The sequence below is a fragment of the Microtus ochrogaster genome, chromosome 2 (genome assembly GCF_000317375.1).
Source record: "Microtus ochrogaster isolate Prairie Vole_2 chromosome 2, MicOch1.0, whole genome shotgun sequence".
Classification (NCBI taxonomy): Eukaryota; Metazoa; Chordata; class Mammalia; order Rodentia; family Cricetidae; genus Microtus; species Microtus ochrogaster.
In genome coordinates, this window is record NC_022010.1 from 59,578,442 (window position 1) to 59,605,439 (window position 26,998).

The window sequence follows — 26,998 nt, forward strand, 5'->3', positions numbered from 1 at the left end:
TTCTTCTGTTTATAGTGGTACTGGTTTACTTCTGGTTGATACTTTGCCAAGTAAACAAGCATTGTCTATGAAGACATCAGTTTCTACCTGACAATAGAAACAGTGATATCTGGGAATGATTTTGTTGGAAAAGAGAGGCTAGGAGAAATAAACTCAGCAGAATACTGTAAGTGAGCCCAAGGGTTCATAATCTATGTATTTAAAATATCACAATTTTTTCATAAAATTATGTTTTACACCAAATCATTAGTCTGAAAATATCTTATCTATATTTGTCACAAATTTAGAGTTAATCATATAAATCCTTTAATGCCGTAATTTTACAATAATGCATTGTGTTCCATGTGCCAGCAAGTTTTTTCCATCTTTCACTGTCATCCTCTATTGCTTCTGTGAATTCAAGTTTCTGGTTTTTCTTTCTTCTGCTGGGTTAGTTTTTTCTCCTTTTTTAAAGGTAATTTTTAATTGTTTACTGTTCAGTTCAAATAAATAGAAGTAAAAACAGCATAAGTCTTTTCTACTTTGTTGGTTGCTTATGAAAAAAATACAAGTTTATTTTCAAACAGACATATCTCCTTTTAAGTTCTATTTGTATTAATATTTTCAATTCTATTTATATGCTAATAAATATTGATTTATACTAATAAACATATCTTAACTAATTATCACTTTGAAGTTCTTTTGCTATGACCCAATTAATTTTCCTCATTTTCTTAACTATTTCCTAACATATATGTAGGTTCAAAGTTACTTGGGATTAGGCCTGCCTCCAGCAGCCAGAGGCACATCAGCATCCTTGTTGCTAATATGTTGAAAATGCAAATGGTAGACAGTTACTAGGAATAGTCTTGGAAGGCGCAGTTCTTTTTAATCTCTTGTTTTTCTAAGTGTAAGTAGAGAAAATAACTGGATCTGCAATAGAATTTGAACTGTAACTTTATCCAGGTAATGAAAGCCATGGTTATAGTTCATCAAGATAGTAGATACTTGATCCATATACACTTAAGAGTCTTGGATTAGCTGCTTCCACGTTGCATAAAATAAATAAACTTCTGTCCCCTTTAAGTCATAGTGATTTCAGTTCTTGTGCACTGGCAAAGAACAGTTCTGTTATTGTTGCCATTCCCCTTGGTAACCACTGACTAAATATAACCATATATAATCCCTCAAAGCTAAAGAAGAAAAATTACGTTATGAAAAGATACATGTGTTAACTTTATTAAGGTATGAAACAAAAGTAAATAAATTCAGATGATAAACCATAGAGTTGATAAGTTAAAATAATAATAATAATGACAGAAATAGGATTAGGATACAAATAGGGGCTGGAGAGATGGTTCAGCAGTAAAGAGCACTTACTGCTCTTATAGAGGACCCGAGTTGATTACAATCACCCAGATCAAGTAGATCACACCTGCCTATAACTCCAGGAGTTCTGATGCCTGTTCTGCCTTCTTTGGCAATGTAAGCATGTGCATATACAGATACATACACACACACTTAAATAACTAATAACATTTTTAGAAAACATACAAAAGAAACAAGTGACAGCTGCATTTGACAAGAAAAGGAATACTCTAACAGAAAAATGAATAAAACAAACAGGCAATCAAGTAACAGAAATAAAAGACATTCCACATGACTGATAAGCATTTGATAAAATGCTCAAAAATTTTAACAGGAAATTGAAATTAAAGTAACAATGAGATACTACTATTCAAGTGCCCAAGACAATAAAAGGTTAAAAGGTCACCTCTTAACCTTTTGACTCAGATCAAGAGCAATTTTTGTTATTGTTAGTGAATATTGTGGTAGTGTGGAAGCTCAGTAGGTCAAGGCACCTGCTAACAAGGCTGCCTGATGATGACTTGAGTCCCTGGAACCATCAAGACTGAGGGGATGAGAGAACTGACTCCTGCGAGTTTTCATTTCATTTCCACACAAGGGCAACGGTACATGAATACTCCCAATCACACACACATATATGCACATTTACCCATTCATACATGCACACTCCCCCACAAAATATAAAATTAAAAATTTAATGAGATTGCCTAACACTGTTAAAACCAGAGGAATAATTTTCTGTAGTGTGCTACTGAGACATAGAAGTGTGGATAAAAATATTGAGGAATTTACTCTAAATCAATAACTGGATGCTAGGAAAGATGAGTAGTAGAAACCGTGCCTGGCACATACAAGCCCCTAGGTTCTGTTCTCATCACCACAAAATAAAGTGTTTAACTGGGCTCCTGTGTGGGAGAGAGTAATATAGGATAATCTTCACGAATGGCTGGAAGAATGCAAAGTCTGATTTGGGTTGTTTCAAGAGAACAAAGACAAGCCAAGAAACCTGGAGCTTTAGAATGTGTCTGACTTATTTCCATGTAAACTTTTCCATGTAAATTTTAAGTGGAACGATTTGTGCTCATCAATATATAAAAGACCTTCAAGGGGGCGTCTATGTTAGAAACAGATATTAAATTTTACTGTCAAATTGAATCTGGGGATTTGACCACTTGAATAATGCAACTCTCTAGAGAACTGAGATTTTGTAAGATTTTTAAAAAGGACATACTTGTCATGCAAACCCTTGTTTTAACTCTTATTCTCTATTCAGCCTGGGGATAAAGTCACCCATCCTCACACCCTGCTGGACTGCCATAATGACCTCATAGGCCAATCTGAATCTCCAGTTCTATTATATGACTACCTACTCCATACATTTAGCAATGACCAGATACCAACTATATACAGCACCACCTCAAACATTTTGTCCTTCTTGGGATATTGTTTTCCCACATTACCTTTCCTGTGTACTCTTCCCCTTGTGGCCTCAGAATACTGGCTGCCCTCTCTCCTGATTGGTCACAAATGGTAACAGGCTTTTAACCTTTAGCAGCTGTCTCTCAACTATTCCAAATTAAGCCCTTCTGAAAACCAGTCTGGTTGGTTTCCTCTGCAGTTTGAATCCTCAGCTCACAGAGGATTGCTGTAAATCAAGTTGTTATGTCTGTTTTATCTGGATTAATTCTTGCTTAAAACATCCAAACACACCACACCCTTTTTTTATTTCCAGCCTTTTTTATTTCTACATGGCACAATGGCTTGTGATCTCTCAAAGGTCAAATAGAGAGCTTTAATGTCGGTGTCTTATAAAGCAACAGCCAGCCAGAATGGGTTTTCTCTTGCTTAATCCTGTCTACCATGGGTTTCTGCGAGGTCACTGCTGCCAGTTTGCATGTTCTAATTAAATCACATTCCTGTTAGAAGCAACAAAGATCATCGTAGCTAGAATGCCATATCAGCACATTTTCAGTCTAACTGACCATTTCCAGTCATCCAGCACTTCAGCATTTGCTACTAGAGCTTGTTTTTCCCCTCAAAGCTGTCATACTAATGAGGCTTTAGTCAAGTGTCTCTGTACTACTTCCTTTTCCCCTCAATGGGAAATGGTTAATCATGCTTTGGAGGAGTGAAGAGTTTTGTAGAACTGGCCTACCGTTAGTAAGCTTGAGTTTCCTTTTTAATATTATTTCTAAAAAGTTATTTTAAACATAATTCAATCTTTGGCTCAAGAGATCATTTCAGGTTGCACAAAATGCTCTCAGATCTTGTAAGAATGACTCAAAGTCAAGGTCCTTGGCTGCCTCATTTATTATTATTATTATTATTATTATTATTATTATTATTATTATTATCATCATCATCATCATCACTAGCTAGGAGCTTCACCTAGAGACTGAGAAAATGCCCCACATGTTGGAAAAGATAAATAGCAATAAATTTCCTTGGAGAGATGAAGGCTTTTTAAAAACTGTGATTTGGGGTGGGAAGGGGGAAATAAAAAAAAATGTTATCCAATCTCTGAGTTGATAATTATACATCATAGTGGCTACAAAAGAGAAAGTTGGACTTCCAACATTTTAGGTTCAAATCTTGTCTCACTGGCTCAGCTGAGCATGATGGCACCCACCAGTAATCTGAACTACTTGAGGTTCAGACAGGAGGATCACAAGCTATAGGTCAGGCTGGGCAACGTATTGGCAATTTATCTCAAAATTTAAAAGTAAAAAAGTTATGTGTGTAGCTCAGTGGTGGACCACTTACTGAGCATGTGTGAGGCCCTAGTTTCAATCAGTTGTCACACTGAAGGATTGGGTCAATAGTTATTTGTTTGTTGCTTTTACCTGTTTCTTTATTTGTAAACTAGGGATAACAAAACCTTCTTTATATTGTTATGAGATTTAGCTGAGATCACATATGCAGTATAGAGTAGGAATTGAGACATAGTGTACCCTTAATAAGAGCCGGGCGGTGGTGGCGCACGCCTTTAATCCCAGCACTTGGGAGGCAGAGGCAGGCGGATCTCTGTGAGTTTGAGGCCAGCCTGGTCTACAAGAGCTAGTTCCAGGACAGGCTCCAAAGCCACAGAGAAACCCTGTCTCGAAAAACAAAAACAAAAATAAATAAATAAATAAATAAATAAATAAATAAATAAATTTTATTTCCTATTACTCCAAATATGACCTAAATAAGTAGTAGAAATTGCTAGCGAGTATTTTCTTGCAAGGATTAAACATTGATGAGACCACTAACTGTTGGGCTTACTAGGAGAGGGACTCTAGAGCCAGGGATGCTGCTGTTGCTTCTCTTATTAATATTGCCTAATCTCATTATACAGCAAACATTTGGAGAACGGGTCAAATTAGCCTGTGGATTTCAGTTCTCGAAATGGAATTGTTCCCTGGCGTCTCACAGAGTTCTCTTAGAGACATTTTGGGTGCCAGACTCATATCCATGGGTTCAACTTCTCAAAAACCAGCAGACAAATTTAGAAACAATGTCAGAATTGACTGAGGTTGTCACTCATGACCTTGACGGTAGTGTATAAAGTCTGGCTAAGACCGGATCTATGCGTTTCTTCTGCTCTCAAAAAGGTAGGCTTTTGTGTCTCTATACCAACATATTAAGTAGCAGGTATGAAAGTTTGTTATTTTTACTAGTTTTTTAACCATGGGGTTATTCATTATATGCAATGTAATATGTTAATACAATTTGTTTACAATATTTTATGATTTCTGTAAGGTAATACTTTCCCATTATTACAGTGGGACAAATGCACATCCGTTATTGTACAAATACTGAAGATCATCTGCTGACAAGTTTATCTTCTACTAGACTTACATATGGAATGCAGAAGTTAAATATTGATAGTTCTGGTACCCTAAGTATTTTTTCAACTCTTAACATTTGCTAGATATTTTAAAAAGTGCTTGTTAAATTTAATTGAAGTTGATTACATAATACCCTGCTTTACTTGAAATAAGTGTATCATTGAATACTTGTGAATATGTGGATTGCAGTCATGCTTAATAAAAAGTTCCATAATTAACTCAAGGTGAGGCCGTAGCATTCAGAATACATAAAAAAAAGAAAATGTTGCAAATAATAACATAGGTTTACATGAGCCTTTAAATTCACTAAATATATTTAATGTGTATCTTTTGTCTTATATAATAACATCAGTAGTTGTACCCTGCAGATTATGGGTTCATGCCATTAATGAATACAATCACATTCTGTTACAATTAGTATTTACTATCTACTAATTTGTTTTTGCACAGGATAGGATCTTAGTAAACATTAGAGAATTAGCCAACTAACAAAGACTAATCCATTTCCCAAGACTATAGAATAATAACAGTGTCTTCTAGGTGAGGTAGAATATTTGACTTTCTGAAGAATAAGCATTAAAAAACCTCAGTCTTACTCTTCCTTAATTTTTTTTTAGTATATTTGAAAAAAAAATTTTAGAACTAAGGATACTTTCCACCTGGCTCTATTGCTGTTGGATGGTGAATTCAGTGCAACAATTTATTTGACAGTTTTTGTTACTTTTTTAAAATTACAGAGCACTGAGCCAGTTAGTATTAAAATTGAACCATGAAAAATCCTGAGATAGAATCAACTCTGAGGTTAGATTTTTAATGTGTTTATACTTTGAGGCTGAAACAAGAAGATGATACACTCTAGGATAGCTTGGAATATGTAATGAAACTCTGTCTGGAAGGGGGGAAAAGGATCTGGGGATAATTCAATGCACATGTCATGAGCTGACTATATTTATTTTAAAATGAAGCTAAATGCTTAAATATGTTTTTCCAATTCGATTTCCCTGATGCAGTCATACAGTTGCTTTTATCCTTAAACTTACTTTGGATGATTGAACCATAAATCTAAAAATGCATTTTTTCATATAGTCTATAAAACAAATGGTGATGGTTTCAAAATGTACTTATTTTTATGTGTGCTGAGGGCATGGTAGCCAAGGTACATATGTGAAAGACAGACACCCTTAGGTGTTGGTCTTTGCCTTCTATCATGTTAGAATCAGGGTCTATTTTTTTTCCCTGTTGTGTCCTTGTTGGGTTTCCAGTGCTGCATAAGTTCATGTTATAGGTCTGGCTTTTCTGAGAACTCTGGTTTTATATAGGTTTTGAGGTATAAAACTCAGATTCTCATGCTGGGGAAATAAAAACTTTTATCCAGTGAATCATCTTGCCCCTCCCCGCTTTAAACTAAGTGCATCTTGCCTGTACACAAAGGTTAGATCTTGTTTAAAATCTTTGCAAGTAAGAGCATGACCCTGTCTTTCCACGGCCAGTGCAGTTGTGGTCAGCACAAGGACCTTGAAAGGAGGGCAATTGTAGACAGAGCCACAAAGGCTCTTGGTTCACTGCAGGCATTAACAATTTTTAGTTTTTCTCCTGTTTTTTTTTTTTTGTGCATCATTTAGCTCTCTACTAAATATAGCCCTGCTAGCAGAGTTTGAACAAATAGTCTTTTTGACCCTTCTCTGTGTTCCTTCTTTAGTACATCCCTGTCCAGTCCATGCAGTCCCGTTCCCCAGTCCTCAGGACATTCCTCCTTAGACAATATCTCATGGCCACAGTTTTCTGCAGACATATAGCCAAGTTCAATCAAAGTTTGTACCTAAAAAAAGGAACAACAGGCCATCTGGACTCTAAAACCTCCTGAATTCTACCTCACCTAGAAGACACTGGTATTGTTCTATAGTCTTGGGAAATGGATTAGACTTTGTTAGTTGGCTAATTCTCTAGATGTTTACTAAGATCCTATCCTGTGCAAAAAGATCACATTTCACTCTAACTGTGTCTTACTACTGAATTCACAAGCTTCAGGCCAAGCTAGGCAACTTAAATTAATATATGACAGAATTTAATCAGAACTTTCTTTACATAAATAGTAAATTATCACCAGGAAGGGACCCAAAATCTGAATGAAAGATGGAGAAACGAGGGAGTGTGTGGAGAGGAGACATTACACTTGATGGCACAGAAGCTGGAAGAGGGAACTAGAGGAAGGAAGGGGCTGAACAGAAGTGGCCGCATGCCAGTTGGAGTGGATCCTGAATGTACTAGACAGCTGTGTGTCACTATGACAGAATACCTGAGAAAAATAACACAAGAATGGAAGGTCTTCTGAATCGTGGTTCCAAGGCTGCAGTCCATGCCTGCTGGCTCCATTGCCTCAGGGAGTACAGCACATAGAACTGTATGGCAGAACCGAGCTGCTCACTTCATGGCAACCTAGAAGCAAGGAAAGAGGGGAACTGGAAACAAGACATGGCCTTTGCTCCCAAGGATATTCTTCCTCCAAATAGGCTCTACCTCCTAATAGCCCATTCAGCAAATCGATGGTGAATTTACCAATGGATTCATCAATGGATAAAGTTACATCCTTCATATCTAATCACTGCTCAATGACATTGCCAACTGGAACCAAGTTTTCAATGCATGCACCTTTAAGGCTATTTTTAAGCCCAAACCAAAATAATTAATTACTAACCCAATTATTTTTTCAGTGTTCTTTATTTTTAATTCAATTAAACATTTTCACATTTCTCCTTATGGAGATAACCTGGCAAAGGCACCCGCTTTTATTAAGATCAAACTGTATATGCGTAAATACAATGCTATAGCGCATAGAAGTTGGTGGATTTCTTTGAAGGCCTGTGTACGTGTGGGTTTTCTACCAAGCAAATCTTTCAGAGGGAGGCAAAAATGGGATTATCCTAAAGCATGAATATGAGCAGGCATCAGCATTATTGTTTTACACTGTGGCATCCCTAATTACAAGCACTCCCGGATTTGTGGTGTTCACTGGGGCTTGTATTTTAAATGGGTTTCATTTACTGCCTCGAGACATATGCCCCAGCTCGTTTGGGATCATTTACATGCTTGGTAATTCTGTTCTTCCTCTGTTGACATCTGGAGAAATCCATTTTCATTCTTTTTGGCATGTTGTCTTCACTGTGAACAATCAAAGCAGCTTTGCTGAAAGATACTTAGTGCTTATTTACTGGATAAATATTTGTATTTTCTGCATAATTTGCAGCATGGTTTCCCAGCAATGGAAAATTTTAAGGGGATTTATACATGGAAGAACTCAAGGGAATCTAATAAATTATGGTGAAACTAATATGGAAAACTATCAGAGCTGCTGATATGAAAATCGTCCAACTAGTTTATCAATTTTCTAAGAGGTATCAATTAGGTTTCTGCATACAGTTAGACACTAAATACCACCATTGTACCTAATTCTACATTCATTTTCTTGGGAACTTACTGTACACCAGGTAGATAAGAACAATGAGCTATAGCCTAACTGAGGTCATCAGGGGTATAATGAAAGGGAACGTAATCTCTCAGGGAAGGTCACAATCCAAGCAGATTTTTGCATTGTATTTATGTGTGTAGCTGTCTTCTTGAAATTTTCCCTCATACTTCCTTGTATGGTTTGAATGAATTGAAAAACTGATTTTCAAACTTATGATGATAACCATCATGAATAAACTAACCTTCTTATGGATTGTAGAAAGGTTTATTTTTAACAAAATTAAAGCAGGCACTTTCTGGCATGCTTGCTTTATCATATGATATTTGCCATTTTAGGACACAGCAAGAAGGCCCTTTCCAGACGCTAATGATGATGACATCATGCACTTAAATTTCCCGATCCCTAGAGCTATTAACTAAATAAATATGTATCTATTCTTTATGGGTTTGTGGTAGCAGTTACAATAACACAAAAGTAACTGAAACACCAGTCTTAGCTGCTATTTTCTGTTAACAACTTCGTATATCTCAGAATCACAGACTAACTTAGAAAGTAAAGATACTGTCCTACATATTTAGCAAAGCAATCAGAAAATATACAAATGTCTATTGAGCAAGATTAATTAATACTTTAAACTTTTGTTACATTTACTTGTGTGTGTGTGTGTGTGTGTGTGTGTGAGTGTGTGCGCATGCACAGACGTGTATAGATATGCATGCCATGGTGTATGTGGAGGTCAGAGAACAACTTGCAGAAGCAGAGTCCCTTCTTCCACCATGCATGTTTTGGGGATCAAACACATGCTATCAGTTATCAGCAAGTACCTTTACCAAACACTGAGTCCTCTTGCTTGCTACAAAAGAATTGTTAATAATAATAGAGATTTTATATGTATCGAGAAATGTGCTGACTCGTATAAATACCCTTCAGTCTCTAGGACAGAAAATAAGAACAAATAAGTGTGACAAATTGTTTTACTTAAAAGTATTTTGAATGAAAATAAGAGACTGAGAAATACACTTAAGGTCACTTAAATTGGGGCTTCCATAGGAGGAGTTGGTTGAGAATTTGTTGAATCTACAGGAACCATAACCAAGAAGTGGCTCTGCATTTCACCGGATACCATTGCTAGGAAAGCTATCTCTCTCTTCCCTTCCTTACTCTCATATGCTGATTTTTCTGAGTCTTGTGGCTTTCTCGTTACTGATACCTTTGCTGATTAGGGCACAGGTGACTCTGGTAATGTCAACCTCAACTTTCCAGTTGATATGACTTCATTCAGGCAGTAATCAGACTGAGGGTGGCCACTAAATTCCAAATCCACACCCCAGGGCACATTCCTACTGTCCATGTGGAACACGTACTCAAGTATGGTCTAATCATCTGGGTGGAGAAAATATGGGCCTCATTACAGACATAGTTATGTCTGGCTTGTGCCTAGGAATGAGGCCAGACACTTGTCAGGGAAAAGGGCAGGCTTCACGGTAATCTAAGCTGTGTAAAATAATAGTGGGTAAGGACTTGATAAACACAGAAGCAGAAGGCATGATGATTCTTTGAATATGCACATGGCAGAGAAGGAACAATCAGAGAAATGCCAAGGGTTCTATCTTTGGGGAACAGGAAATCAAGGTCAAGGAAGACACTCTTTGATTCAAGTGTTAGGAAATGATGGAGGAAAGGAGTCTGTCTCAGAAAGTAGTGACTCACTATGTCACACTGAAGCTTCCATGAGAAGATTTTGAATTTTTTACCCTTTATTTTTTTTCTTTTTTTCTCTTAAATTTTGCTTTATTGGGGGCAGGAGCAGGGGTGGAGAACAGATGTGAAGGAACAAGGAAATGAATGTGATCAAGATACATGGTGTAAAAGACACATAGAATAATAAAAGAAAGTAGAAAAATAAAAACAAAAAAAGTAAGAAAGTAGAGAGCAAAAGTATTTCCCAGTATAAAGTAACCACGGAAAAGCATTTGCTCAGGATATGAGTTGGGGGTTTTGGCTCTATGAGTATACCTCTTCCCTTACTTAATCTCCTTCCTGCCTCCCTCACTCTGACCTTACAGTGCCAGCACCTCATTCGATAGTGGATAGGGATTTCTTTATAAAAATGGTCTATAGTATAACCCATAATTCAAGACGAAGGAATTCATTTCTAGGCTTACTTTAGGCTGACTCATTTGCCTGGCAATTCAGTCTCGCCAAGAATTTCTTGATCCGGTGAATGTTTTAGCTCATATCTGCTTTACCCCCTCACCCCAACCTGCTTTCCATTCCCAAACTTTGTTTTCTCTTTACTGCTTTTGACATTTCCTTGGTATCTACCTTCCTTTGTAAACTGTCTGATCCAGACAATCAATTCCTAAAGGACACTTACATTTTTATTATTTTATACTCATACTGAAAACAAATCTGAATACCTTTTCTCCTCCGTTACCTCACTCTATGTTTGATATTCGGTATACCTAGAGGCAGTGAGAGTCTATCCTCCATTTGTATCAAGAGGCCTGGTGTCTGCAATTTGACATTTTTCAGTTTCACCCATATGCCACATGCCAAGTCAGAACTCTGTGGCTCCAGGTTGTAGTTTGATTTCTATCAGCCTCTGGGACTTTTGTCATTTTAGATGCATTTACTCCACATAATTATCAAAATTTAGTTTTGAAATTATGTTGGTATAAAAACAAATAAAATCTGGGTTAATGTTATTATATGCCATTAATATTTTATTTTTATTTTTCTTCTGATATTTAAAGGAATTGATACATTTTTCCCAGGTTTCTGAAAGTACCATTGATCCTAGGGGCCCCAAGCCTTCAGTGCTTAATGGATGACCTAGCTTTGTTGAAGTTATATGTTCTTGAGTACAGTTGTGCCATGGCACAGGCGTAGAAGAAGTATTCTTTGGTCTATCTATTATTTACGATCTATCATTTTGGAACAAGTGCCTCAATTCTGCTTTTCTCTCCCCATTTCTATCTTTTTGCAGAACAAATCCTTTCGTATTACCTATAGTTCCACTTCCCCTCTGCACAGTGGATATTTTAAGAATGATGAATATGTCTGAGCTTGGAGATGCTGCAGCCTTCCTCAGAAGAAATACAGCTGACCCTCTGTTACAGTCCCCAGTCTTTGATGGTAAGACTTTTGTGGACACTGATGGCTTGAGTTCATATTATTACTTCAAGGTGGTATAACTATTTACTTGATTGCAATGAACTAGCAGTTCTGGAGACTAACTTATTTGGGATGGTGTGCAAGCAAATGCTATGAATCTTTGAACAGCTGAAGAGGACAAAGTGTCCAGGCCAGGAATAGAAATTCCCAAGAAAAAAGAGGGTGGCTGGAAGGAATCCCAGTCCCATATCCCATTTATGAAGCTGTCAGACTAGTAGTCTTTTCTAGGAGATGCCATAGGTCAACCCTTTCTTAGACACCTCTTACTTATCAGTGAATTCTTATTTCAGTGGGGAGAGGACTGTGACTTGGCTGAAGGTTGGCTCTGCACAACATGAAGAAGAAAGGAAATGATGTTGGGAGACTGGGAGGCTAGAGGCGAGAGTTGGTCTCTGGAAGTCTTCAGACCAACTCTCTTCCTGCTGTTGGAACCTAGGCCTCTGTCTTAGGTCAGCGGGTTTCTCTGCCAAGCTGTAAGAAAGATCATTTATAGGAGGCTGACACTGGAATTTACAATTTCTTTGTGCTCAGGCAAGTCCAAAGGTTAATGAGGATTTAGCTTCAAGAAAAAAATGACCAAGTTCTACATTAAAATTTCCAAGTAAATATAACCTTAACCCCCATTCTTTTTTATATACCTGGACTGCATGACCATTCTCTGCATTTCAGCTAATTGGAGTTTTAAAGTCAGAGTCACAGTGTGGTTTGGCATCAGGTCACCTACATGTCTTAATTCCAGAATTATTTAACAAGTGCACAATAAAAACTGAACTAAGAATTAGTTAACATCAGACTTCAATGTGACCAACTATAATTCAAGCCAATTATGAAAGAAATTGAATTTTCATCACAAATTCACCAGTGCTGGATCAGCTCCCAGTTTCCCATCCTTGTATTTCATTAGTGTGATTGTATTTCAAAGTAGCTAATTATAATCCTTCAAATAAAATACAATAACATAACAATCCCTAAAGTCAGAAGTGGCCATGAAGAGGCCTGTCACAGGCAGTTAGGTCACTGAGACAAGATGGTGATAGTGGTACCAGGGAGAAAAATCGAAATTGGGCTAACACAGTAAAGATAATTGGATCATTCATTTAATAGAGTCAACATTATAAGTGATTACTTAAAATAGAGCAATCAACATAATCTCAATTAATTTTCTTAACATACAGTTCTTCTTTATGGATATTCACTGGCAACAAAAAGTTAAAAAATCACCAAAAGTTATCTATCTCCCTGAGCTAGGTAACAGTAGAGTTTGTGTTTAGAACTCAGGCCAAATGGAAACAGTTTGACAATGAGTGTATGGCCACATGTTCTGGCTTCCAATTCCCTGTTCTTGACCATCTACTGCTTTATAATTAGACTAAAACATCACCTTACTGAGTCTTCTTTTTCTCACCTGCCAAAGTTAGATGAACAGAAATCACTTGCCCTGCCTACCTGCCTTCACAGCTTTTAGGACCAAATAATACTATCAGTTTGAAACTAAGTGTAGTAGAATAATGCCCAGAAAAAAAAAGCCTAGAATGGCTGAGTGTGAGGGAGGAAGACCAGTCATTTTAGAGGTAAATATAAGAAAAAAAATCACTCCAGAATCAAATAAACAATTTTATACTAGAAGAGATTAGGTATCTGTTTAATAAGTCTACAAGTTTGAATATAGTATAACTCCAATTTTATTTCATACAATAGTACAGAGCTTCATAAGAAATGATACAGAGAAACAACCCTTGATGGAGGAAGGTCATTGGTTAATTAAATAAAGAAGCTGCTTGCCCTGATAGGTTAAAACATAAGGTGGGAGGAGTAAACAGAGCAGAATGCTGGGCGAAAGAGGAAGTGAGGTCAGACTCGACAGCTCTCCTCTCGAGGGCAGACGCCTCAGAGAGACACAATGCTCCACTCTTGCAGGCAGAGGTGAGAGCTCTGCTCTCTTAGACACACGCGATGAAGCTCCGACCCAGGATGGACGTAGGCTAGAATCTCCCTGGTAAGCCACCTTGTGGGCTACAGCAGATTATTAGAGATGGGCTAGTCCAGGTGCGAGAGCCTAGAAGAGACTAGATAGAAATGGCCAAGCAGTGATTAAATGAATACAGTGTCTGTGTAATTATTTTGGGGCATAAGCTAGCCGTGCGGGCAGCGGGGTGCTGGGAAGGCAGCCCCGCCACCCTCATTACTACAAACCCTGGTCACTTTTAAGCTTGTGTGTTATTGGTTTTAATTTTTTTAAAACTCCCAAAGTTTTTTCTAGTAAATGTTGACCTTCTTCATATTATATAACATATTTAATTAGAGTTGGTTATCCCAGGGGAAATAATGTAGAAAAAATATCCTTCACTTATACATTTGAAAGCCAAAACCCAAAAAGATGAAATAATTATTTTTAACTCATTACTAGCAAGGCCAGTACTAAATTGTAGATGACCCAATTCAAATGCATTTCTATCTGCATTGCAGCTAACCAAAAGGAAAAAAAAAAGCTTGACTTATTTAATCTATTTTATCTTTTAAAGAAAAGTTCTTGTCATTGACTGGGTCTCAGGGAAAGGCTTCTGAAAAGTCTTCACTCCCACTGTTTCCAGGGATGCCAAAAAGAAGGGCTCATCATGGGGAAGAAGGGGAGCCCTTCTTGAGAGGAACACCAGAGAAAGAAAAGTAGCTAAGCACTTGTTAAAAGAAGCATGAGATAATGGAGGAAAACTAATTTAAGAGGAGGGTAATTTGATTGCTAGAGTCATTATTCTAATTGTTGCTAATAATTACCTATGGCACTGTTGGCACTGTGGGCAAGTCTTATCCCCTTCAGTGAGGAGGGGGGAACAGAGAGGGTGAGGGAGAATTATCAAATTTCTTTCAAGTGATAATATATTTTGAAATACATAGTCTTTAATATGCTAAATAGGTACTTTTCAAAATCAAATGTACTTTCATATACTAACATAAAAACATCTGTGATTGCATAAAAGGGACCAAAATAATAAGTACAACACAAAACCAGTGTTAAAAATCATAAACAAGTAGAAAGGCAATGAAAACTGAGTTACAAAGGATCATTACATCTGCTTACAAAGCAATTTTCAGGGAAAATGGTAATTAGGGAAAAGGAGGAAGTAGTACATTGTAGATTGTCATAGCAAGAAAATAGTGAGCAACAAAGTTCTATGCAGAGACAAAAATGGTGGGAGAAGAGAATGGTATCCAACTCACTGTCTCTCTTTGTAAACATTCATCCCCTGAATCACAGCCCATCTTTATGGAAAGCTTCTGGTGAGGGCCACATGTCTGAACAAATGAAATATCTAAAACTTTTGTGTCGACCAAGATTTTCTGTCCCACCCGGTCCAGCAGCTGTTAAGTCTCAAAGAATCACACAGAGGTCTACATTAGTTATAAACTGATTGGCCCGTTAGCTCAGGCTTCTTATTAACTAATGCTTATAACTCACATTAGCCCATAATTCTTGTCTGAGTCAGCCAAATAACTTGGTACCCTTTTCAGTGAGGCAGTCACATCTTGCTTCCTCTGAGGCTGGGTCACAACTACAGACTGAAACTTCCCTCTTCCAATAATTCTCCTTGCCCTGCCTCTACTTCCTCCCTGGATGCCCACCTATACTTCCTGCATAACTATTGACCAATCAGCATTTTATTAAAAATAATACAAGTGACAGAATAAAAGACCATTGTCCCACAGCACTTTTGTAACTCAGATATTAATGATAATAGTAACCTAGTTATCATTCCCATTAGTGTCCTAGATGAATGATGTTTTTGTCAATCTTCCCCCCTCAACCTTTGTCCTATTTGGCTGAGGAACTCTTGTATCATGCTAAGACTCATTTTCTTTGAGAAGCACATTTTCTATTCATCTTAAATGGTTACTTGCCTTGGGTGGAAGAGAATTTTAATGAACCTAGAGAAGCTTCTCATGTATTCACACGACTTCTAGCTTACTTTACCTGGAAGTATTTTTAAGGATTAATTACTTTTGTGGAAGCTTTCTTTATTCAGGGATAAGGCATTGAGTGAGGAGACAGAGAAGGAAAAATAATATATGATGGTAACATGAGTCAATTTTAATATACAGCGAAGTAACTGATATTCTCCTTCAATCCCTTCTTCAATTTAGCATGCTATTTTTATACTGAACTTTCATTCAAATTTTAAAACATGACCTATAGAAACCCTGAAGAAGAAGTCTATTAACACACCGATTTGCACAGATGTAACCAGATCATTTTTGAGTGCGTCTTTTGCAGGGACCAGGGAAAGAGTGGAATGATCAGGAGTATATCCAAGGGTCTAGTGTTGTGGAGTTTAGGATGGTGCAGGTGAGTATGGTAGACAGTTTTCTTATAAGCTGGCAGACCTCTGCTTGCTGAGAATTTTCTTGTTCCTTTAAAATCATGCATGGGCAAACAGCCATAGTTAGCATTCATGTTTTTATATAACTTTCTGACTTCTTATATTGGTGACTTAGCAGAAATAAGACTGCATCAGCATGAAAATATCCAGTGGAGATTCCCTTAAGTACTGCAGTTATAACCTATATTTTCTCTCTAGGGAAGAAGAGGTGCTGGGTTTATGATGGGAAGAATGCTTATGTTGAGGCTGAGGTTAAAGAAAGTGATGCTGATGGAAAAGTAATTGTAGAGACCAGTGATGGAGAGGTAAAAAAGGCCTTATTCCTTTTGGGGCTTTCTGTATTCTCTGTCTAGTCAGGTTACAAGGTGTATTCTTTCTCTAACACTGAGCCCATGGGGTAGGGCATGCGCTGATAAATGAAACCACATTCATGTTTAGGGTGCTCCTATCTTCCTACCCTTACCATCAAAGACCTAATTAAAGACATTGAATATTACCAAATAAGATGGTTATTGTGGAAAATACAAACTCTGGGCTTTACAACTGTTTCTACTTCTTTTATCAGTGTTTCAAGTTCTTCCCTTTCTCTCCCTCTCCATTTCCTCTTTCCTTCTCTCCCTTTCTTCCAGCAACATCTGCTACTTATTTTCCTTGATACACAGTCTCAATCTATGATCTCTAGCTAATGATACTTCTGTCTTGGAAATTAGCTGTATGTAGGACCATGAAAAAGTCAGAGTGGAGAAAGAGTTCTTACCTACCATGCACAAAGACCCAAACTTGATCTCCAGTGCTTTCAAAGGTGTCTTTTTTTCCTACTAGAAAAATATGTGCAAGTCGAATGAAATCATTTCATATCATAACAAACAAGAGATGGATAATGTCCACTTATGCTAAAATCTAGAGAAAGAGAATTAAAGGCTTAGATGGCAGAAGAAAGCTTGCAGCACCCAGGAAGCAAAGAGAGAAAGAGACAAATAGCACAGAGAGTAGGTTCATGCTTTAAAGTCATATTCACATGTTTCTAAGCAGGATCTACTATGGCCCAACGAGCTAGAAAGTCATCAACAGATCAATGTGTTGATGAAGTTGATACCCTCATGATTCAATCACCTCTCAACAATGCTGCTAATCAGAGACCAATTCTTCAAAAATAGCTTTCTTGTAAACCATAATAGGAGTTTAATTTATTCACAGTTCTGAAGCCTCAAGAGCATGGTACCAGTGTCAACTCAGCTGGAATGAAATGATGGGAATATATGTGTAAGAGAGACATCACATAGAAAGACAGGGAGCAAAGAGGCTGGCGCTTGACCAACAGCATTTTTATGTGAACTGAGAGTCAGACGAGAACCATCTACTTTCTTTCAAGTGCTGCAATCCCAGTATCCTAAACAAACCCTCTTTAAGTTAGACCTCTTCAATGTCCCACACCATTCATCCATTTTTCCATGCTAGAAATTAAGCTTCCAATAGACATACTACATGGGGGATTCCCAAATTGTATTCCAAACTCTAGCATACTCTACCTGCTCCCAATTATCTGATCTGTCATATAGTTCAAGATGTAATTCTATATTGGTCATCATTTCTTAGGGGAACAGCCACAAGGTAGCACATTATGGTGGGAACACATGCAAACAAAACTTAATCACTTAATGGTCTGTAGGAAAAAAGTGTGAAGTGGGTGCTAGAGTCCCACAATAGCTTCAATACTCACAACCCCACAATTCCATGCCCTTAGTCACCCAAGGACCTCTCTGTAGATCCCAATTTTTAAAGGTTCTACAACCTCTCAGTAGTATCAGGTCTTTGGCACATGAGCTTTTGGGGAACGCTAAGAATTAAAAGTGTAACAGCCTTGGGTCACCTAAGGTGGATGGATGTTTGTTTACTTTGAAAAATCTTCTAAAATGCGTATGAAAATGATATGCATAGGGGGAATAGAAAAATGGATATTTGTGTGTGTGTGTGTGTGTGTGTGTGTGAGAGAGAGAGAGACAGAGACAGAGACAGAGAGACAGAGAGAGAGAGGTCTCTCTATGTGGTACTGACTGTCCTAGAACTCCATAGATGAGGCTGATCTTGAACTCAAAGAGAATCCTCTTACCCTTGCTTTCCTAGTGCTGGGATTAAAGACATGTCACCAAACTCAGCTAAGTATGTATTCTTTACATTTCCTGTTCTTTGCAGTGTCTGAGAATTAAGGAAGACAAACTCCAACAGATGAACCCTGTAGAGTTGGAAATGGTTGAAGATCTGTCGATGCTGCTTCACCTCAATGAAGCCTCTGTGCTTCACACCCTGAGGAGACGTTATGACCAGTGGATGATCTATGTGTGTATATACTAGGAAAATCTCATTCTGGAACTCATTTTGGCTATGCACAACCTCTTCTGGTGATATTTTACATTAGTTCAAATATCCTCATATAAATATCCATTGGGAAGTAACTATCTCAACATTTCTGTAATTTTGTAATTTTATCTTTCCAGTATGCATGTCATTTCCCACAGAATATTATTTCCCACAGAATATACATTGAAAGTATGAAGCCTAGAACCTGTTATGGAAAAATCCAAATGACAGCTCAATTACTTATTAGTTAAGGTTATCTTCATTAAAAGTATTTCTGGAGGGAAATGGACTTGAGATGTTGTACTTCCAACATAGTTTTGTGTAAAGATAAAACCAGGACATGATTGTATTCATATATACAACACTTTAGTGCACATGCACAAGTAGGCTGGCATTAGAAATGGATAAACACATATTCACGTGCACACATTCCTGTCTGTGTAAAGAGGTGAGCAATTGTTGGGCATTTCCAGAGCATTCTGTATCAGCATTTTCAGGAAAGAAAAGCTGAGGCTCTTATGTCTGTGATTTATGGTAACAATTATTGCCATGATTGTCAGACAGTTTATGTATCATTTTAGCACTAGACTGCATGCTCTTTGAAGAAATCCTTGATTTTCCTATCAAAGGCTCAATGAACACTTAAGTAATGAGTCATCTAATGAAAAAGATTTAAAAAAAAACCTGGGTGTGGTGGTACACATCTTTAATCCTAGCACTTGGGAGGTAAAAGCAGGTGGATCTCTGAGTTTAAGGCCACCCTGGTCTATACCGGGAGTTCCCAGACAAACAGGGCAATATAGCCCCTTTCTTAACAAACAAATAAACAAACAGACAAAAGATAAAAGCACTCCATTTATGGGCAAGGAACACTGCCAAGTCCAGATGCTGACAGAAATTGCTAAGCACCGACTTTAATTTGTGTTCCTATGTGTATAGATACGTACTGCTTTATGCATAGAGGTCCAAGAGTAGCATTAAGGATTCCTGACACTGTAAGACACAGTGGAGGACAGCAGAGCAACCCCCCTGTTTGGAGGGCAGCATAACAAGCCCCTAGGAGAAAATGGGGTTACCTGCTTTTATGACAACCAGTCCAGTTGCTGAGGAATCAGTTTGTGCAGTCCCAGGTGAAGATGGCTTTCGCCTTGCCCCACATTTCCCCTGTCTGATTGAACTCCCTGGTGTTACCTTTCTATAAAATGGGACAGTAATGTCTGACTCTCTATATAAATTAGAGGATTAAAATAAAAAAGAAGTAGAACAGGTAATTCAGTGCCTGTCACTGAACTAGCATTTTAGAAACAAATTGATTTATCCATAGTCATTATACATCTGCTGGTTAGTTTCCCTTTCTCTTTCTTCTAAACCTATTCATTAGAAGCAGCATTAGGCTGAGACTAGGCTAAGATAGTGGTGGTAGGGATCCATTATCATCATGACTGTGACACGCAACTATCGTAGTCTTCAATTATTTAGAGGAACTGTTTTAGTTCCTCTAAACATTTGTCTCGCAACAAAATTGTCACTGGGTGGGTAGTTTAAAAGAATACCCATTCGCGTGCAGTACTAAAGGACATTAGTCTTAAGTAAAACCAGTGGGGTTTTACATCTTGTGGAGACTCTAGAGGAAAAGCTTTCTCCTCTGTTCTGACTTCTTAGTGCTACTGGTATTCCTTGTGATGATTTACCTTAATCTCGTAAGAGTTACATGTGGGTGCTCGATAAATAGCTCAGTGCTTTAGAATACTTGCAGATGTTCCAGAGGAACCAGTTTTGGTTCCCAGTAACAAACAATATGGAGGTTTGCAACCATCTACATAACTCCAGCTTCTGGGGATCCATTGTCCTTTTCTGACCTCTGCTGACACCAGGCATATGTGCATGCACATGTATTCATGCATGCAGCCAAGTGCTCATGTACATAAAGATAAAAATAAATCTTTCTTTAAAATTTACATGTATCAAATATTTTGGCTCTTAATGTATCTCCAGGAGATCTAGAGGTAATCCCAGGTCTAACCCAGATCTGTCTGCTTCTCTTAGAAGTCCCTACGCAGGGATTCATATCTCTCCTCTTCCATCTTCCCTTATTAGTAAATACTTAAGCTTACATCACAGGGGAAGCTCCAACACACCTGTGAGTTCAGCCAGTCTGTTTTCTGAAATCCACTCTGATCTATCCTCAGACATATTCAGGTGTCTTCTGTGTGGCTATAAACCCTTACAAATGGCTCCCAGTGTATCAGAAAGAGGTCATGGCCACCTATCAAAGGAAGAGGCGATCTGAGGCTCCCCCTCACATCTTTGCTGTTGCCGATAAGGCCCTTCAGGATATGCTTCGCAGTAAGTAGCTAACCTACAAAATGAAAATCTCCAATCCACGTTTTCTCCATGTCACCAAAGGACACTTAGGCATTGTGTGAAGACATGGCTTCAGAGCTATCTCATCACTTGAAGCCTCTGCTTCCATCAAGATAAAATGCAGGCAGCATAATATGGACCTCCAATGGTAATGGGGACAGTAAATTTATGCTTCAGAGTGAAAGAATCCATTTGTAGTGTTGAGGCTGGCCCAGAAAATGTCTCCTGCATATGTGTGGTCTTATTACACCAAGCATCTGCTATACTGTCTGACACAAAGAAGCTAGTCTATAACCATTATTATGCTATGATTCTTAAAAGGCTAAAAAGTCAGCTATTGGTTATTCTTTTATTTAAAGCAAGGAAAGAGACCTAGAATTTATATGTGCTGTGTCTGTAAAAATAAGGATCTCTGTTTTATACTGTATCTTTGAAGTGAGGGGTTTGCAAGTGTAGATGAAACAAATCCTTCTCCCTGTTTCTAAGTTGAAACTATAGATAAGAAAGTTGTGAATAAATTCATTCCAATACATAAACTTCAAGGATAAGAAGTTCCTAGCATTTTCTTTCCTTTTTTTTTTGAAGGTGGAGAGAATCAGTCCATAGTCTTCACGTAAGTGTTTGTCTCATTTTTCTTTTCTATGTCTGTTGTAAAATGAGAATAAAATTTCTCTACTTTGACTTGTTTAATCTTTAGATACAAAATGCATTCCAGGTAGGAAAAGATACTCTGCAAGTAGTCATAGCACTTCAGTGAGTTCTGTAAATAGAGCTTAAGAATATCTGCCTCTACCATTTAAAGAGACTCCTTGAAAACTATACTGTAAAACACATTTGGTTTCCTCTCAGAGAAGCGGCTTCCAGTCTTGCAAATGATCAACTTCTCTATGCTGTCTAATTAAGCAGAGAGGTGTAGGCAGAGGCTATTTGCCCATTTCCTAGCCACCCAGACCCTAAATAATCAAACAGAAGCTGTATTAATTAAAACACTGCCTAGCCTATTAGCTCAGACTTCTTATCAACTAACTTACATCTTAAATTAACCCATTTCTATTATTTTGTATTTTACCATGAGACTTGTGGTTTACAGATAAGGTTTCAGGGTGTCTGTGTCCTTTGGTGGCCTCATGGCATTTCTTTGACTCCACCTACTCTCTATATCTCTTTTAGTCTGGCTATATTCCACCCTGCTATAGGCCAAAGCAGATTTATTCATTAACCAATAAAATCAACACATATACAGAATGACATCCCACATCAGAGAGGCTCTATTAATGCCCATAGAATATGCCCATGAAACACTTAATTTGCTGCTTTGAGTAGCCATGGTACAATACATATGGTAAAACATAGTGTGTCTTTGGAGGATAAGAGAGTGAAGAGGACCTCAGGAAACCTTATTAAAGGTTCATTTTGATGGAAAGAGCAGCGTGTGGGCACGGTAGGGTGAGCAGGTGGCTGAGACCCAAGGGGTTCTGACATGCTCAAATCTGTGATGTTTTGCTGAGATGATATCACATTGTGTAATTGAACTTCTTTTGGTTTCTGTAACCTTAAGGAGATCATAGGCTTTAGAATTGTAGAGCTAAGTGGTTAGTTCAAATTCAAATCTATGTTCTTTGTAAATAGCATGGGCTGCCTTCTGGATTTTATGTACCTAAAGGCAGGCTTGAACAAATGTACTTGATTATCAAAGGGGAAGGAGGAAACCAAAGTGTAGCTTCTCAGTGAAAAGATTGGCAGGTCATTTTCTAAGATAAGGGTTGGATATGATCAGAGCTGGCTAACTTTCATTACAATGATCATCAGAACAAGTTAACCATTTTTTCTCAATTTCAAATCACAGAGGAGAATCTGGTGCTGGGAAGACAACTAACACCAACCTGACTATTCAGTATTTTGCCACCATGGCAGCCATAAGTGAGACCCAGAAAAAGTTGGTGAGTGTCCATAACACCATGAACAGTGAGATGATCTCATCTACTGAGACATGGAGATTCATCCCCGACCAGTTTTGGGGAAGAAGGATGAATTCTGCTCTCTGCCACCTGTTCATACAGTCTGACATGGAGCTACTCATGTGCACAGTGGGTCTTCCCACCTCAATTACCCAGAACCATTTGTAACCATGAGAAGCTGTTGCACTTCTCATCAGACCATGTCTGACCTTGTCACTTTGGATTTCTATTTCAGTGTTGGGTATCACCAGCTGTTTTTTGCTGTAACAAGTAAGAAAGATACCAAAATATAGACTTTTCTCAAATTTTAAACCATAAAACATTTCCTTTCCCATCACCTCATTCCTGAATTTGCTTGATATCTGTAAGCATCCACAAACTGTTTTTTCCTACATAAAACTTTGTTTCAGTGTGCATTTAGTCTTGTCATTGGTGTGGATTAGTTGGTTTTATTTGACATTGAGTCTTATGATGTTACATAATGTAATGTAACATAAAATAACAAAACATAACATGTACAGCAGGTTATAGAAACCCTTGCTTATATAGGCTTTTATAATTTTTCGTAAGGCAATAGATACATGTTATTCAGAATGAAATAGTATGAATACATTGTATATTCTTGACCATCATATACTATATATATGTATATAAAGTCCTATGAAACAGGTCTTTGAAGAGAAATTTATAAAACCAATGCAGCTCTGAATTGATGTGGAAGTAGCTGGTCTTTCAGGGTCACCCTGTGTAGACAATCCATATTCTTGAATATGCAAAATTCAAATTCACAATCAATACCATTACTAGTCATTGCTTGGTGAGACCTTCTAGATTTACCTAGGAATAATGTAAGGAAACTATGAATTAATAATGCCAAGAAACTGATGCATTATCCTAAGACAAATTTCTAGTTCTTTTCTGTTTGTTAGTAAATGTTTTATTTAGTCACTTGGACTCAAACAAAAACATTACAAACCACCTAAATGTTTTCTTAGGAGAAATTATATGAAACCACTATCTTTCATGCTTCTATTCTTCTGAATCTGTTTCCAAATAGTGTTTTATCGTGTTTGGAAGCTATAGGCTACTAGTTGTTGTGTCAGAAATGAGGCTAAATTTGTATTTGGAGAGTTTTCTTCAGTGTAGAATCCTGGTAAACCCTAGTCAGCTATGCTTGTCTTCCATGCTTTTTAGGGGATTTCAGAAGATCTAATTCTACAAATGAATCCTGTCTTGGAAGCATTTGGAAATGCCAAAACTCTGAGAAATGACAATTCTTCTCGTTTTGTAAGTAATATGATAACATCTCAGAATCTATAACTTTTAGGCTATCATAAAGTTTGTGTCTGAGTACAATCAACTTTATCATATTGATATATTCCTCAAAAAAGCATTTTTTCCCAAGATAAGGCCAATTAAAACTACTCATGTCTGTGTATCTTTTATTTGGAAGAGTCCATTCTAGTTATTTTAACACACATTTCCTTGCCCTTACTGAAGGAGAGTGCATGTAGCAAGATATAATAACACTTAATATGTTCTTACATTGTAGAGATTTGAAATTATTTCTCCTTAATTTCCTGTATATGGAAGTCAATTTGGTCACTATTTCCTAATTCTCTTAATTATTCTTTCTGCTCTTTCTTATGATCCCCCTTTTCCTGCATATTAACAAGGGAATTTTTAACATTGAATAAGATACTTCAATGTGCTTTTTTGATAACTAGTTATTGCATGATGGAGGAAACCACTTGGTTTTAAAAATCAAGTTTTACAAAACCATTTTGTGTCAAGAATGAGTGGCAAGAAGCCACTATATAAATGAAGAAAAACTGAAAAAATCTTCCTGTTTGAATATCTGAGCATAACTCAATAATAGACTCAGGCTAATTACCTAGTTTCTGACCAAAGCCTAGCGATACAACATTCCTGCTTATATTGATTTGCATACACTTGTACATTAAACAATTGCCATTTGAATGTTTTTAAAATACAGGTGCATGTTTTCTGAAATATGAAAGATAGGAATATAGAATACAGAAGAGAAGAGAAAAACTGTAAAGGAAGAGTAAGGTTTGGGGATGTAGCTAAGCAGTGGGCACTTACCTGGCATGTGTGTGAGTCCAGGAGAGAGAGACAGAGAAAGCACACACACACATAGACAGGGGGAGACAAAGAGTGACACACACACAGAGAATATGAAATAAAATGAGGGAAAAAGAAAGGTAGGGAAGTGAAGGAAATTAAAGAATGAACAAAAAACAGATGAAAAAGAAGGAAAATAAGGTTAAGTTTGGAAGGACAGATAGGAAGAAACAGACAAAAGAAAAAATGTGATAAGTGAAAGGAAAAGGACAAAATCCAATGAAAAGAAATAAAGATAGTTTTTAAAAATTAATACCAGGTATGCATGCATTCCTATTGATTTTTCACATATATGTGTGCATATAGGCATGCATATGGTTGCCTGTGTAGCTGCCATTGTGCTGTGTGTTTTAATGTACTAGCTCAGTCCCCGGTTGTAGCCACTCAAGCTGGAATGATGTTTTGCCGTTGTGCCTCCTGGCATGGGAGGACCTCAGACAAGCCATTTTTTTCACTCCTATGTTCTTATACCATAAACTGTGAGTGCCACTGTAGCTAGCATTCTGACCTAGATACTTCAGGATGGGGCATCCTTTATGCCTTGCTGTATTCTTCTTTTAGGTTTTAATTAAGAAAGAAGAACGTGGAAAAAATTAAGGTGTATTTTGAGACATAAGCCAGAGAAAAAACCCTCAGTCTACTGAGCACAACATGAAATGAACCCCTAGCCTTTTGTCTATCTCTCCGTCTTGGTTTATGTTCCCTTTTCTCTTACTCCCTAAACTACAACAAAAGTGGCTTTTCTTTTGATTCCAAAATACTTCAAATGCTCCTTTGTTAGAGTTCTTGAGTAGCCATGTACCTTTTGGACCGTGTTTAGTTTTGTTATAAGGTGTCTAGTTCCTCATGGGTTCCTTAGACGATGGCAGATAGTCACTGAATACTGAATGCATAACTGAACATGCTGAGGAGATTCTACATTCCTCCTTTTCAAAGAAGAGTGCTGGGGTCACATAGTTTCTGCAGTGCACATGAAAACACACGGGCATAAACTGACAGATGTAGGACTGGACACTGTCAGCACTGCTGTAGTCTTGCTTATCAGTGTAGCTCTCTCTAGAATAGTGGATCTCAACCTTCCTAATGTTGTGATCCTTTAATACAGTTATTTATGTTATGATGACCCCCACCATAAAATTATTTTCACTACTACTTCTTAATGGTAATTTTTCTACTGTTATGAATTATAATGTAAATATCTGATATACAGGATATCTGATATGTGACTTCTGTGAAAGGGTTGTTCAACCCCCAAAGGGTTATGACCCACAGGTTGAGAACCTCTGCTCTAGCCATTATCTTATCCTTATCATTTCAACCCCATCTTGCATTTTATTTTTCAATCTTTGAAGTATATAGTCACTTTGAGGATACTGTATACAATGAAGTCATTGAAGCTGTTCAACGAGTCTAGATGGGACATTGTGTTCTGTTTCTACCTAGGGAAAACTCATCAGGATGCATTTTGATACAAGTGGCACACTGTCATCCGCAGATATTCAGATCTGTAAGTAGCCATTGCTCTCTCTGGTTGCTTTTCTTTTCAGTTTTGTAAGAATGTTGAATCATGAATCTTTAGTAACTTCCAATCCTCCTAGATTTTCTAGAAAAATCCCGGGTAGTTTATCAGCAGCCTGGAGAGAGGAACTACCATATCTTTTATCAGATTCTGTCTGGAAAACAAGAACTTCGGGGTAAGTTTTAGACTAGAGCCCTCACTTATTCTAGAAAAAGACAAACAGATTCCAAGGAATGGAGAGTAGTTTTCTAGTAAGTCTCTTAGTAGTTTTAGACCACATTTAATTCATCCTACAGTGGGAAATTTGGGCACTTATATAACCAATGAGGTAGAATAAATGGCAACATTGTTTTTTAAATTTTGTGTTAAAAGCAAGAAGATAATTTGCAGTGAATAAAAATGCCTTGGCAAGGTTAAGTGTGTGTGTGTGTGTGTGTGTGTGTGTGTGTGTGTGTGTGTGT

General features: G+C 37.5%; 1 protein-coding gene across 1 annotated transcript in view; it reads left to right on the forward strand.

The window, feature by feature from the left end:
• Positions 1-11,690: 11,690 nt before the first annotated feature.
• The window catches only part of Myh15 (myosin heavy chain 15), a 138,063-nt gene continuing 122,755 nt past the window's right edge, over positions 11,691-26,998 (forward strand). The window contains exons 1-9 of the mRNA XM_005345129.2: positions 11,691-11,781; positions 16,392-16,498; positions 18,387-18,530; positions 20,741-20,897; positions 21,501-21,528; positions 22,762-22,855; positions 24,068-24,160; positions 26,462-26,525; positions 26,617-26,712. Of these exons, the coding sequence (XP_005345186.1) occupies positions 11,694-11,781; positions 16,392-16,498; positions 18,387-18,530; positions 20,741-20,897; positions 21,501-21,528; positions 22,762-22,855; positions 24,068-24,160; positions 26,462-26,525; positions 26,617-26,712 (871 nt within the window). The 5' untranslated portion in view covers positions 11,691-11,693. The remainder of the gene's footprint in view (positions 11,782-16,391; positions 16,499-18,386; positions 18,531-20,740; positions 20,898-21,500; positions 21,529-22,761; positions 22,856-24,067; positions 24,161-26,461; positions 26,526-26,616; positions 26,713-26,998) is intronic.